The 13,822-nt window shown below is 40.2% G+C and overlaps 1 protein-coding gene across 1 annotated transcript in view; it reads left to right on the top strand.

The window, feature by feature from the left end:
- The window catches only part of gdap2 (ganglioside induced differentiation associated protein 2), a 53,025-nt gene extending 44,239 nt beyond the window's left edge, over nucleotides 1–8,786 (top strand). The window contains exon 14 of the mRNA XM_085766050.1: nucleotides 6,777–8,786. Coding sequence (XP_085622176.1) covers nucleotides 6,777–6,818 — 42 coding nt within the window. The 3' untranslated portion in view covers nucleotides 6,819–8,786. The remainder of the gene's footprint in view (nucleotides 1–6,776) is intronic.
- The last annotated feature ends 5,036 nt before the right edge of the window (nucleotides 8,787–13,822 follow it).

The following is a 13,822-nucleotide window of genomic DNA, read 5'->3' as shown; positions in this document are numbered from 1 at the left end:
AATTCAGTGAAGTCATTGGTGTCGAAGGCTTTGATGCAGCGTGTGAACGGTTTCCTGTTGAAGCCGCTTTATTCTCCGACGCTGACCTGTGGTGAACCGAGGAGCCGAAGAGAGAAGAAACTTAATCATTTGTGATTTGCTGCATCTTCACTTGGTGCTGGACGGTTGAAAAAGGTTTTAAAGGGATAGTTCACCCAAATACAATTCAATTTCACTCATTATCTCCTCCCCCTCATGTGGACTAAGGGCTGGGAGAAGTTTCAGAGTCCTCCGTGGGCTTCTCTGAGTTACGGGGGGGTCCATGCAGCACTGCATGTCCATATGACGGTTGCGAAGGGGCCTCACTTTTCTTTGTCCAAAAAGACACACCAAAAAACATCCAAATACCTCCATACTGCTCGTCTGTAATGTCCCTCTTGTATTGAAGCCCCAACATGAGAAATTGTTCGGAAAAAAATTAAATAAGTATATATTTTAAGCTTGTTTGTGGTGGAAGCTCCCAGTGTCTCAGTTCACTGCTCTTCCTGTGATTTGCACTGACCGGCGGAACAATTTCTCATGTCGGGGCTTCAATACAAGAGGGACATTACAGACGAGCTGTGTGGAGGAATGTTTTTGGATGTTTTTTGGTGTGTCTTTTTGGACGAAGAAAAGTGAGCACCATTCACAACCATTATATGGACAAATATAATGTAACTCAGAGAAGGCACGGAGGACTCTGAAACTTCTCCCAGCCCTTAGTCGACATGAGGGTGAGTAGATAGTGAGTGGAATTTGAATTTTGGGTGAACTATCCCTTTAACTTGTTGAGTCTCTTGGATCCGGACCCAGAGGTTTGGATTCTTCAGTCCGGACTCGTTTGAGGTTCTGTGAGATGGTTTTTCTGCCGCGGCGCTGACACGTGAACGTGAACATGAAGGCGAAAGCAGCACGAGAAGGAAAGTTGAGAGGATTGTCGGTGTTGTCTGCTGCAGTTTATTCAGACCGGGAATAAACGTGTTCTGTCATTTCGTACCGGTCTCTGTGAAATATATCAGGGTGATTCATTTGGACGGCACATGAGCAAATGAAAACAATATTTCCTGAAAATACCAAAGTGCAGATTCACATAATATAGGAGCCGACTCTGTGCTGCTAGAGTGAGTTAGCGTCAGGCTGGAGGTCAGTGTCAGGGTTTGTAAAGTGAAGAGAGAAGATGTTGTCCAAAAGTCTTAATGCACCAATAAAATATTAACATGTAAATAATCACTTCTACTCAAAAGGAACATGAGAAAACAATAATATACAGTGTCTTGTGTTACTTTGCGTTTAGTTTTGGTTAATTTACTGTACTTTTGTCTAATTTCCTTAGTTTTGTTTATAATAATCTTTATTATGGACTCGAAAAAGTGGTCCATTCTCATACACATACACACTTAATATACAAGACAAAGCAAAGCAGACATACAAGCAAACAAATAATATAAAATACAGTAATTTGTCACTGTTGGTTTAAAAGAAACAGTACAAACTATTGTGCCAGTGCTTACGAAGCCTGGATGTGAACCAATATCCCATCATGGGGCAGGTTAAGGCCTTAATAATGCAGTTATCAGATAGATCCAAACATCAGCTTGCGCAACAATGCCGGACATGGTACATTAGAAGATACAAATAACTGGCTGGCACTGTGCCACCTATAGTTTTAGTTGACTTTAGTCCAGGGTTAGGGTTTACTCCTTACTTTTGTCTAGTTTCCTTTGTCTTTAGTTTTGTTTAAATTACATTTTTAGTTTTCTATACTTTACTTTTGTTAAAGTTTTCTTTAGTTTTGTTAAGTTTACTAAAGTTTTCTTTTCTGTTGTTATGTTTACTTAACTTCTGTAACTTTAGTTTCATTTTTGTCTTTTTTAGTTTAGTTTTATTCTATCTTTTGCACAAATTATTTACAGTCAAGCATCAATCACAATCAATCGACCTTCAATAATACATTCCTTAGTTCAAACTTAGTTCATAAATATTACAAAGATTGAAAAGGTGTTTTGATCAGGATCAAAACACCTTTTCACACGACCTGATCTCTTCCCTATTAATTACCCTTTAATTCACAATTTCAGTCAAACTATTAGAGCTCTTCATGGTTTCAGTGTGTTATCTTACTTGAGGTTGTCTGCTCATACGTTACGTTAAAATATTACCTAAAAGTATAAATAAATCATACATTTTCCATTCATAGAAAGTCTTCCCTGTCATTTCAACAGGTCTTTTTAAAATCCCACGAAATTAAAGAGACAAAAACTTGTAGAAAGTAGAAAAGAAAAAATAATATAATAATAATATTGATAATGATAAATGAAGACAGATGTTTGAACTCTGTAACACAAATAACTCTATTTAGATTTGAAAGAAAAATATTTGTAAAAATGTGTCCTGAAAGTTATTGAAGAAGATGATGTTTGTCTGTTATAGACCCTGTGTCGTCATGGATACGCTAGTGATTGACACTTATTGAAGCAAACCATTTAGGATTCTGACACACAACGAGAAATTGTTGCGCAACAGGTTCAGATTTGGTTTCGAGCGGTTTCACCGTCAGTTTCCACATTAAGTTTGTCAGGATTATTAAGTGTAGCAGGAATCTGGCAGGAATATGATGATATGACTTAACAGTTTGAATCAGCGAGTGAGTTCAAGGCCGAGAGTGTGAAGAGAACGAGGGGGTTCGTACTTAACCCTCCAATCTATTCCCTTCCTCCATCCTTCCTTCTTTTCTTCCTTTCTCCCTTCCCTCTTTCCACAATCCCTTTTTCCTTTCCTTCCTTCCTTCCTTCCTTCCTTCCTTCCCTTTGTCCTTACTTCTTCCTTCCTCTTTTGATCCAATTGACCTGATCTCTTCCCTCCCTCCATGTTTCTTTCCATCCTTTTTCCCTTCCTTCTTTCCTCCCTCCTTCTTTACTTCCTTGAACGAATTTGTTCCCTCCTTCCATCCTTCTTTCCATCCTTTTTCCCTTCCTTCTTTCCTCCCTTATTCCCCTTCTTCCTTCCTTCTTCTTGAACAAATCAGTTTCCTCCCTCCCTCCATCTTTCTTTCCTTCCTTTTTCCCTTCCTTCTTTCCCTTCTTCCTTCCTTCCTTGAACAAATCTGTTTCCTCCCTCCCGCCATCTTTCTTTCTTTCTTTTTCCCTTCTTCTTTTCTTCCTTGAACAAATCTGTTCCCTCCATCCATCTCTCTGTCCTTCCTTTTTCCCACAATCCTTTTCCCACCTTTCCTTCCTTCCTTCCTTTCGTCCTTACTTCTTCCTTCCTTTTTGACCCAATCTGTTCCCTCCTTCCTCCCTATCTTTCCTTCCTTTTTCCCTTCCTTCTTTCCTTCCTTCTTTCCCTTCGTCCATCCTTCCTTCTTTCCTTCCTTCCTTGACCCAGGAGGACAACAGGAGGGTTAAATGGCTTCATGTTTCATCTGATGAGTCAAAACCTGCTGGAGCTCAGTTACTGTTTAATAGATTACTGTATGTTGTCCGTACACTGACCCAGTTTAAATAAAGTTTTGTGTCAGTGTTTCGTGTAGAAGATGCATTGGTCGCCGCTCAGGTTTCGCTGACTCATCGGGGATTTTTTTTTTTTTGTCTTAGTTAGTGCAGAGTTGGGCCATCGGTTCTTGAACATAATGTGCTGGTCGAGCTTCAACACGGAGAGTTTCTCCTGCCAGTCGACGACGAGGGTGTGAACGTTCATTTTATCGACACCTGTGAGTCCGATCTGTGGGCACACGCCAGGAAACAATGACTGTTCACCAACACTGGAGCCTGATACTGGAGGAAAAACCAGCTGAGTGCACAGATAAAGCACTGATTATTGATTACCTGGGGAAAAACACAGGGCGTATGGAGTCTGTGATGTGGTGATTTGATGACTGTAATCAATATTTTTTATTAATAAGTGAGAGATATTACTCTGAGAGATTAAACTACAGAGGATTATTATCTGACTCTGCTGCTTTACGAAGCTTTATTGTGAGTTTCAGCTCTTTTTTTTGTGTCATAGCATCAGTAAATCTCTGAAAACCCACTGTTTGCCATCTGTTCAGATGTGAAAATAGGTTAGTTATTAAAGCTGTTTTCATAGATCACCTGTAGAAACCAGGGTAACTCGGTGCCGTTCTTTTAAAACATGTAAAGATACATAAACATGTGTCATGGAATAACAATAAAAAAAAACTATAAAAGAAAAGGTTATAAAAACATTACAGTAAGCTTCGTAGGTGATTGAAATAAGTTTAAAATGAATTCAGTCAATTCAACTCAAATGATCAAGAGGTGGTAGAGACCAAAAACAGAACAAAAACACAGTGAAGATTTCAATTTTTACTTTGCCAGATATTAATATTGTTGTTCAAAAACTGCTGGATGTGAACATCAACAAGTTTTACACATGAACTCAACAGATGACGTCTGTGTTGTGTGTTATTTATCTGAACTTTCACCTGAAACTTTAACCTTTTAAAGGGTTAAACTTCATACGTTCATGTCGGCCACAGCCCCGCTGTTTTCAAGATTTAGGTTTTCTCATGAACACGGGAACACTGTCAACTCAGGGTTTAATTAATTAGGATTTGGTTCCTAAAGGTTAAGTCCACTGTGACCTGGTAATGCACGTTTTTGGGGCATAATTTGCAAATTTACACATTTCATTATGACATAATTTAAGTTACATTTCAACAACAACAACAACAGTTTTTTGTTTTGTTTTTTTTTAACAAATTTTTAACAACAACAGTTTTTATCTAAATGGCCAAAGGTCAACATTACTGTGACATCATAATGTTCTACAAAAACACTTCTGGTCGTTATTCAACACTGTAACTGAGGAGGGGGCAAGAAAAACAACCATGAGGCAGCGATTATAGTTTGACTTTTAATCACTTTTAATCAGTTCTTTATTGATTCAAGAGGAGGAAAAATTAAGCAGCAAATATTTTCTCACGTGACCTTTTTAAACATAACAAGGTCACGTGTAAAGAACAAGTATTTGTAAAGGTTTAAGCCTCTCAAGGCAACAAAGGGCAACTTATATAAAGGGCTTAAATGTTTCAGAGCTTCACACGTGATGCCACTATGATATAATGCATCACCAGCTGTGACACTTGAACGCAGCGTGAGAGATTAACAGGAGAGCTTGAGTTACCTCTGAGTGCTGCTAATTGCAGCTTTTCTGAAAAGATGAAACTACAGTCTACAGAAAACCCTCCATTCAGACGTGTTTAAACTTTATTTTGTCCATTCTTGTGATAATTTTCAGCCTTTTCTTTGCTGCAGTTTAACAGAAACTTGAGGAACTTATATAATTACATCAGTGCCGTGACGGCATTAGTCAAGAGTTTCCACTGGGACCCGTTAACTGCTGTAACCGGGCACAGAGACGTGTTTCTCATGTTTGGCGTTTCCCTCCAAACAAATGTTTTTTAGTACTTATCATTGCTTTTTTATGTGGAATCTGCCACAACGATGCGTTCAAGTCCAGTGCCTCTAAAAGCCTCCCTCAGGCGTCATAAATTACCAACCTGTGGGAGATAAATTATGTCACAGCTGTGACACTTTCTTGTTCCTGACTGGCCCACTGGGGGGTGGGGGGTCGGGGACAACATGTTTTCTGTTGACTGTTACCGTAAATTCATAAATACTCTCTTTTTTTTTTTTTTATTCAACACAACTGCAGCGTGCCCGGACGTTATTGGAAACAGGCGTCTGGGCTCAGCAGCCAGTTTGTTAGCAACACGGAGCTAAAGCTAACGCAGCCGAACACAACAGTCGTAGAACTGTGATGAAACTCTACGGTCTACAACTTTATGGTCGTTGTGGAGGCGACAGTTTGAAGTGTAGTTGGTCCAAAACATTAAAACCAATGAGGCTAAATTAGAAAAACACGGCCTCATTATAAACCTCATGAAGCTTGGAGCCATATTAATTTTTTTTAAAGTATATATTTTTGGGGCTTTTATGCCTTTAATGGATAGGACAGTTCAGAGAGTGAAACGGGAGGCAGAGAGAGAGGGGGAATGACACGCAGGATAGGGCCGCTCGACACGGGATTCGAACCGGGGCCGCCTGCAGTGAGGACGGTAGCCTCTACACATGGGGCGGCTGCTCTACCAACTGAGCTAAACCCCGCCCCTGGAGCCATATTTATATAATAAACTAAGTGTGTAAGTGACAAGTCTTTGATTATATCTTTAATTTGATGTTTTGGTTCAGTTTTAATTAGTCAAAAACTCTCTTTGTTGTTCATGGAAACACATTGAACTTCCTATGTGTTTTTAATAGTACTAATAATAACTGTCATAAAACCATAAGAGATGCAGCAACACAGGCAACACGAGAAACCAACAACAAATTGAGACCAGGATGCAGTTAATTAGATAAAATTAATAAAAAAGGGGGTTTACATAATAAAAGGAGATAAGATGAGATACGGTACGATAAGAAAAGAGGTGAAGTAAGTAAAACCAAGAGCATCTGAGTAAAACTGTGAGATAAATGTATGAAACGTTTCACATTAAAACCACTTCCTGTGTCCTCCAGACTCTTAACGCTAAACATTCAGAGGAAATCTGAAAATATGACAGTCGCAGAAAAGCAGAAATGATGTGAAATAAAAACGGTATTTGTGCCAAAAAGAGTAAGAGTTTTTGTTGTGGAAATGTACAAAACGCCGGGTATCATTTGTATTTCTGCGTCTGGTGACATTTAACTGACATTAAACTTTCCCTCCGGTATCTTCTTCTCTCTCCTCCGTCTCAGGTGAACGGACCGCACCATCCCGCCCAGTCCTCCGGCCTGTGACCAATCACATCATCACCCTTGTGGTCCGACCTCCTCCTCTTCCTCCTCCTCCTCCTCTTCTTCCTCCTCCTCCTCCTCCTCCTCTCTGAGGCATCATGGGAGGGAAACACTTTTGTTCTGTTCCTGCCAAAAAAAAAAGGACTAAATGAACAGTTTCAGGCTGCGTTCAGCAGCGTGCGGCCGCCGACGCCGAGCAGCCGTCCGTGTTCGCCACGGACTATTTGTGGATCTGCTGTGGTTCCTGGATGAAGCCTTATTTACTACACCCTCGGTTCTTATTCAGTCGTTTCCTTAAACACTCTTAAATACGAAGCCTGACATCGTCTCCACGCTGCGGTCGCGTCATAATGTCAGAGCCTCGGTCAGACGCTGGATGACGTTGGTCTGGATCTCCGCTCCGTCTCATTCCACCAAACAACTCAGAACGAAGTAAAGACTAAAGCTGCGTTTCACTCAGCCGGAAGTTGGAAATTCACGCAGTAAAACCAGCCTCTGTTCTCCTACGGTTGTAGCTGGAAAAAACCCCAGAGAGAAATGAACAGACGGGGGGGGATTTCCTCTGATCGACAAACACAAAAACATCACAACTTCTCTGTTTTACAGCACAAAGCGAGGGAACAGTTTGACACGTTGGGGAATATTCTCACCCACCTCATTGCTGCAAGTTTGATGAGAAGATTGTTGTGTATTTGTGTCAATAAATATGAAGCTGAGAAACATATAAGAGCATAAAGACAAACGATTAATGTGAAAATTTGTTTTTTTTTACACTTATTGTGTCGGTGTGTGAGCTTTAATTGAGCCGATAGCTGGAGTTTGTCACCGCTGAATAGCTGGAGCTTCATATTTAACACAGATATTCACAGTGTGTGGGAATATTTCACCAAAATGTTAAACACAGATGATTCTGGTTGGATTTAAAGTCACCTGCTGAAACTGTAACATAAAGTTTGGTCCAATATTAACCAATTATCAATGCATCAACAACAACAAAAAAAAACTTCTGTTGCATTTTCTTAGCAGGAAGTCGGTCATGACTCAGCTGCATCAACGAGTTTCTACCCACAAACCACTACCTTTGTAAAATCAATCAATCCGCACACTTTTCACGGCTGATCAATCACTGGTTCCTGTTTCTTAAATGAGAGGATTTTGCTGCTTTTTTTTCCTGTTTAATATTGTTTTAAATCACATATTTTGGAACTTTTTTCTCACATAGAAACAAGCACATTTCAGTTTGTTTTTTCCACTTTTCCACACGTTACTAAAACCACAGAGGTGTCAGTGCAGAAGCTTTTCGTTTGTTTACAGCAGAGTTTGTGTCTAAACACACTCACACTTCACCGTGTCTTCTTCTGCTCCTCTTGTTGCCTCACGTCTTTTCTCTCTATCAGTCTGAGAACATTTTTTATTTTTATTATTATATAGTATTATATCGTCTTCCTCTGTTAGTCGCTGTTTGAAGGCCTCACTTTGTTTCAATGATACACAAACCAACGAGGAGACGAGCGGCTATAAAACATAAAACAGACATTTTCCCTCTCGCATGATGAGAAAAAAGAGCTGTGTTTGATGATTTTGTCTTTTTTTCCTTTTGCCTTTTGCTAATGGAGCCTGAAATCTTTTGTGCCTGTTTGTCTGTTTTGTTCCTCACTCACTAAATTCCTCTTTATTTGCACAGTTAGTTCCACTTTTCTCTGTGTTTTCACAAACCCACAAGTCGTTTGTTTTAACTCCGACTACCAGACTTTTTTTTTTTGCTTTATCAGGGTAAAAATCAAATCAAATGTACTGAACTTTTTCCAGCAGTCGTCATGTAGCAAACTTGTTTGTCTGGTCTCAGAGGAAACACCGTCATCTGCAGCTTTGAATCAGTTCTGCTGGAAACAAACAAACAAACAAACAAAGCTCCTGTCTTCACATGTTTTCACTCACAAACACACAAACTCATCTACAGTCCAGAAAATCCCCAAAAGGCATGTGACACTATCGTAAAGCTTCAGCTTCAGCCTCTTTAGTTTTAGTTTTTGAGATGTTGTACGTTTTAAATCAACACACAGTTGGTCGTCCTGTTCAGAAAATGCAAACAGAAGAGTTTTTAATCAGCCGTTACTCTTTAAAACTTCATTTTCTAAAAGTAAATGATCTGGGGTGAGATGGCTCAATCAGAGACGCCCCCTCGTGCTTTTACAGAAATAAAGATTTAAAGATGATGTGTCGTTTTTAAAATGTCGTCAATGTTCAAATCAACTGGTCTCACTGTCGAAGAAATGAAGAAACAAACTGAAAAGTTATTGTCAGAACTGTGATTGTGTCCGAATGTATAGATATAAATATATATACTGTATATACATGATGAGCCAAATCTCTGGAAATGAATATAATCTGTTTTTGTTTTTTTAAATGATGATTTCACAGTGATAAATGCAAAAAGGTTCACAGGAAGTGGCTTCATCTGTGTTCCTGTACTGTGTCTTTTTTTTTTTTTTTTTACTTTACACTGATTAAACTGATTTTTGTTTAAAGTGTTTTTTCCACTTCCTGTTTGATAAACAGCTTCAATGGCTTTTTAATTTTAGTCAAGAAAGAAGCTGAACACAAAGACAATAAAGTGAATCAGCGACCAGTTTGTCTTCGTATCGTCTCTACACATCGAGCGCATGTTGAGTGTGTGCTGCAGGTTAAATGATATTTGCCGTTTGCTGCTGTGTTGCCTTGAACAACTGGACATATGAAACCTGAAACTGAATCTGTAGCAGAGAGAAGACAATAGAAAAAGTCATAAAGTTTTGTGTCTTTATCCGAAGAACAGTGTGTTCAGCATCTGAGCTGAGGTCAGGTCGGCCGGGGAGGGAGGGAAACTCATCCATCACTAGGAATAAAATCAGCAGCAAATCCAAACCAGGAAGACTCCCAAGTCTAAGAGAAGCAGCAATTACATGCTGGAGAGCTGCGAGCCGCACTGTGGTCGTCAAACTTTCCTGAGTTTACATGGAAGGTGTTGGACGTTAATTTAGATTTCAGGGAAACTTCAGCAGCGAGATAAGAGCAAAACTGGACTCGTATTTGAAAAAAGAGACAAAATCCAGAATGTGTTTCAAATGAACCAAGATTCAATTTAGTGTTGTCTTGTCCCTTTAAGCCTCAGCACTGAATGAACTCCAGGTGTTTATGTTGTTCAGGTTTCAGCCCCCCGAGCACCGAGTCTCCGTTTTAAAACCAGAGGGATGATGATCATCAGGAGCAGAGTGGTGTAAATCAGCGGTGAAACAAGGATCCTTTTTCAGATTTATTGTGCACAAGCCCCAAAATAATGTCAGTACCCAGGTCTCGTTTAAAAAGGTACCTCTTTAAATTTTACAACCAAAAAGCCAGAATAAGTAAAAAAAGAAAAGAAGAAATAAAACCAGATTGCAACAGCGTTACAAGCTTCACATTAGTCCTGCAGGAAAACACTTTGAAACCACAACTCACAACAAACTGAGCTTCAGCTGTTGCACTGATGTGATGATCCTAAAAGTTTTTGCGCCGATAGAATCAGGAGACTTGGAGCTTTTCAACGGTGTCGACTTTGTCAAGGTTGACTGACGGTTGTGAGTCTGGTTCAGACCAAAAACACTGAGGCAACCACAACCACAGGCCAGTGGCTGCAGCTTTCCAGAGGTCCCTGAACTCAACATGTGTGACATAAAATATTATATAGAGCTGACTTCTATCACGTTTATCTGTATCTGCTCATTGAAATGTAGTGAAGTTTAAAAAATAACTACATAATATTAATATCTGGCGCACATGAAGGCTGTGAGTCAAACTAACGAGCTTTGTACTCTCACATTATGAAGTCACAAATTTGGACAAACAATCTGAAGTTTAGAAGAAAAAATACTCATAATTTTTGAATTTTAAATTGAAAATTTATGAAGAAAAAATTACAAATTTGTTTTAAAAAAAAAAGCTAAACAAAAACTTTTTTTAAATCAATGATGATATATATAACTACGTAAACTTACGTAACTATATGATGTCACTGGTGGTGTCAGTGTTCTTACCAACTGTAAGCACGTGTTTTCTAACTTAATTTTTTTAAATATAAGTTTTTTTCTTGTATATTTGAGAGTAGTTTTTTTTTCGTAAATTTGCCCATTTTTCTCACAAACTTGTGTTTTTTTCTGCAAAATTTGTAACTTCTTAATCCTCTCCCTTCCAGCTGATCTTCTTTTTAACCTACAATGACTCAAATACTGTACATGACCTCAGTTTTTAAAGTGGAACTATGCAAGTCCAGTCGCTTTTTCTATGTTTTAGTCGCTTTTTCTCTCCACAGAGCTCCCCCTACAGTTTGTGCATAGAGAGTGCATATTTTCACTGTCGTAAAAACCCACCCCTAACCCTCCTCCACCCTCGGCCATGTGAATTTGTAGCAAAGCCGTTGAAAAGGCAATCTGTGGAGCGATGTCCAGCGAGGTGGGTAACGTTAAAGGTTGGGTTGGAGATCTTATTCTGGATCATTTTTTACTAATCTGCTAAAAAATCCTCTTAACACCCGATTGCAACTGAGTAAATAAAGGCTTTGTCACAAAAATGAAAAATATCACTTGCCTGGGGAACGAACAAGCCTGGAAAAACACCATCCAATCACGTACAATGTCACGTTGTAGTCAACTGGCTCGTGATGTGTCGATCAAGCTGCCGCCTCTCTCCCTCTCCAAGCCACACTCCAGTCTGATGTATCAATACTATAGCTCTGGCAATGCGCGTTGGGTGTCTTCACCCACGTCCGCGGAAAGATGAAGGCGTGGCTTCAGACAGAAGTCTGAGGAAAGGGGCTGGGACTTTTGACTTGTGTGTTTTCAAAATGTGGCCTGATAGAACCGATTTTCCAGGATCTCCAACCCGACCTTTAACAAGAAGCGGTTACAGATTACTGGGGGTGTTGGTGTTGTAGCGCCGAGACGAGAGCTGGGACACCGGGTCGGAGGCTCTGATCTCGCAAAGTTGGTTTTCATCCAAGAGACAGGAGGTGGAAGGAGAGACAGAGAGCCTCCATTCTCCCTCTAACAAGTCATTTCACCATCACAATCACTCTGAAGCTCTTTAAACAGAAAGTGCAGTGATTGGTTAAAACAGCTGAAAGCAAACAGGAGTTAATAGTGGAGCTAAAGCTGCAGTGGTTTTCACACCGGCAGGATGATTCATAATAAACAACAGTGTTGGTTGTACTGGAGGAACATTGAGAAACATAAGAACGCAGAGGAACCGGTGTTGACTCCTCATGTTTGTAATAGTTTGGTTTAAAGATGGCGCTGAGGAGCAGGACGACTCAGACCAAACCTCTTATTAGGATCAATTTGTGGAGTAGTTTTGTTTTTTGTTTCTTTCATTTTGGTTTTTTTGACACTAAGTAAAACACAGATCATCAGTGTTTTCCTGCATGTGGGATATTTCCAGTGGTTTTTGCAGAATAAAGTGAAAGAAGATCCTGAACATGTCGTAATGTGTTTTGACAGTGCAGCTGTAAACAAACACACAAAGTCTTCACCCATTTGTGTTTGTCTTATGGTTAATATGTGCGTGTGTGGATTTACCTGCAGAGATGAGGTCACATGCACAGGCCTGAAGTGAGTTTTTTTCTCCCCCCTCTTTAAGACACAGGAAGCACTGAGACACATAAGTGGCTGGATCAGAAGATAAACAGCAGGTGTTGCACTCAGAGTTGTTTTTTTTCCACCGGTCTCACCTTCCCTCTCCGCAGAAAACACCATCATGTTCCAGGAAGTAGAAGAAGTGGCCGTGCGCTGATTAAAAACCCTGTCTGCTCTCCACTGTCCTCAGCTGCCCACATCCTGCTGCTGACCGCCGCGACCCTCTTTCATCATGTCTCATCTTTAATCTCTCTATTGGTTCTGGCTGGATTAGAGACGGACGGGCACGGACAGACGCTGCCACCCTGTAGATGAAGAGAGAGAGAGAGAGAGAGGGAGCAGCGGACAGCGGAGGAGAAAATCCATCTTCTCCGGACCTCCCTCCGTGACAGGCCGGGGATTAGCTGGTTTAAAACACAGAGAGAGGCAGGGGGAAATGCTCAAAACACACTGTGAGGACTTCAACCTGCTCTTTCTGACAGTTCAACATGCACAGCAACATCACTCATTTGTGGCAACAGATCAACTTTACCTCCAGGAAGTAGGAAACCGCCGCTGCCACGACACACAACGTCAACATTAAACACACGTCAGCCCATGTACAGTCCAGAAAATAAATATTTAGACTCTTACACATGATTTTTCGTTCGAGCTCTGAGCCGAAGCGCATTGAATTTGAAACATATGAATAATGATACAACATTAAGATACAGAGGCGCAGCTTTAAGTCGAGGATGTTTACATCTATACAATATTTAAAGAACCATGTAGATAGCCTACACATAGCTTTACATTGTATATTATTTACTTTCCGTCAAGAGATAAAGGAGGAGATTGATGCCACTCACATCTGCAGCTTTAAACATCAGGCTGCATCCACCAGCTGGTTAGCTTAGCATAGCGTGGTTTAGTACAGAGAGGAGAAACAGAAGGAAGCAGCTCGCCTTGGCTGTGTCTGAAGGGAACAAATAAAATCTGCCTAGCAACAGCGCTAACACTCACTAATTAACAAGCTATTTCTCTTCTAATTAATCCACACAGAACTCGACGATTCACCGTTTTACAGCTCAATAAAACGAGCAGAACAAGCCAGAGTCTGTTCACTGATGTTCAATGATGAAATGACACTGAGCTCAGACGTTATGTAAACGTCGTTTTAATGAATATAATGTCACTTTAAGCTCATGAGCTCATCGCGTGGCAGCGTTTTCTGTGAGAATTTTTCCTCTTTAACATAATCTGACTTTTCACCTTCAGAGAAGTCCAGGGAAAACCAGAATCCAGTGTTTTTTTGACAGAGTGAAAGTTAGAGGATGAAGTCTCAGTAGCCACACCCTGAACTTTAACCTATAGTCTATTGTC

Source organism: Trachurus japonicus, chromosome 21 (genome assembly GCF_045865225.1).
Source record: "Trachurus japonicus isolate A0001 chromosome 21, Traja_1.0".
NCBI lineage: Eukaryota > Metazoa > Chordata > Actinopteri > Carangiformes > Carangidae > Trachurus > Trachurus japonicus.
Note: the sequence above shows the minus strand (reverse complement) of the source record. Positions and strands in the feature narration are given on the sequence as shown.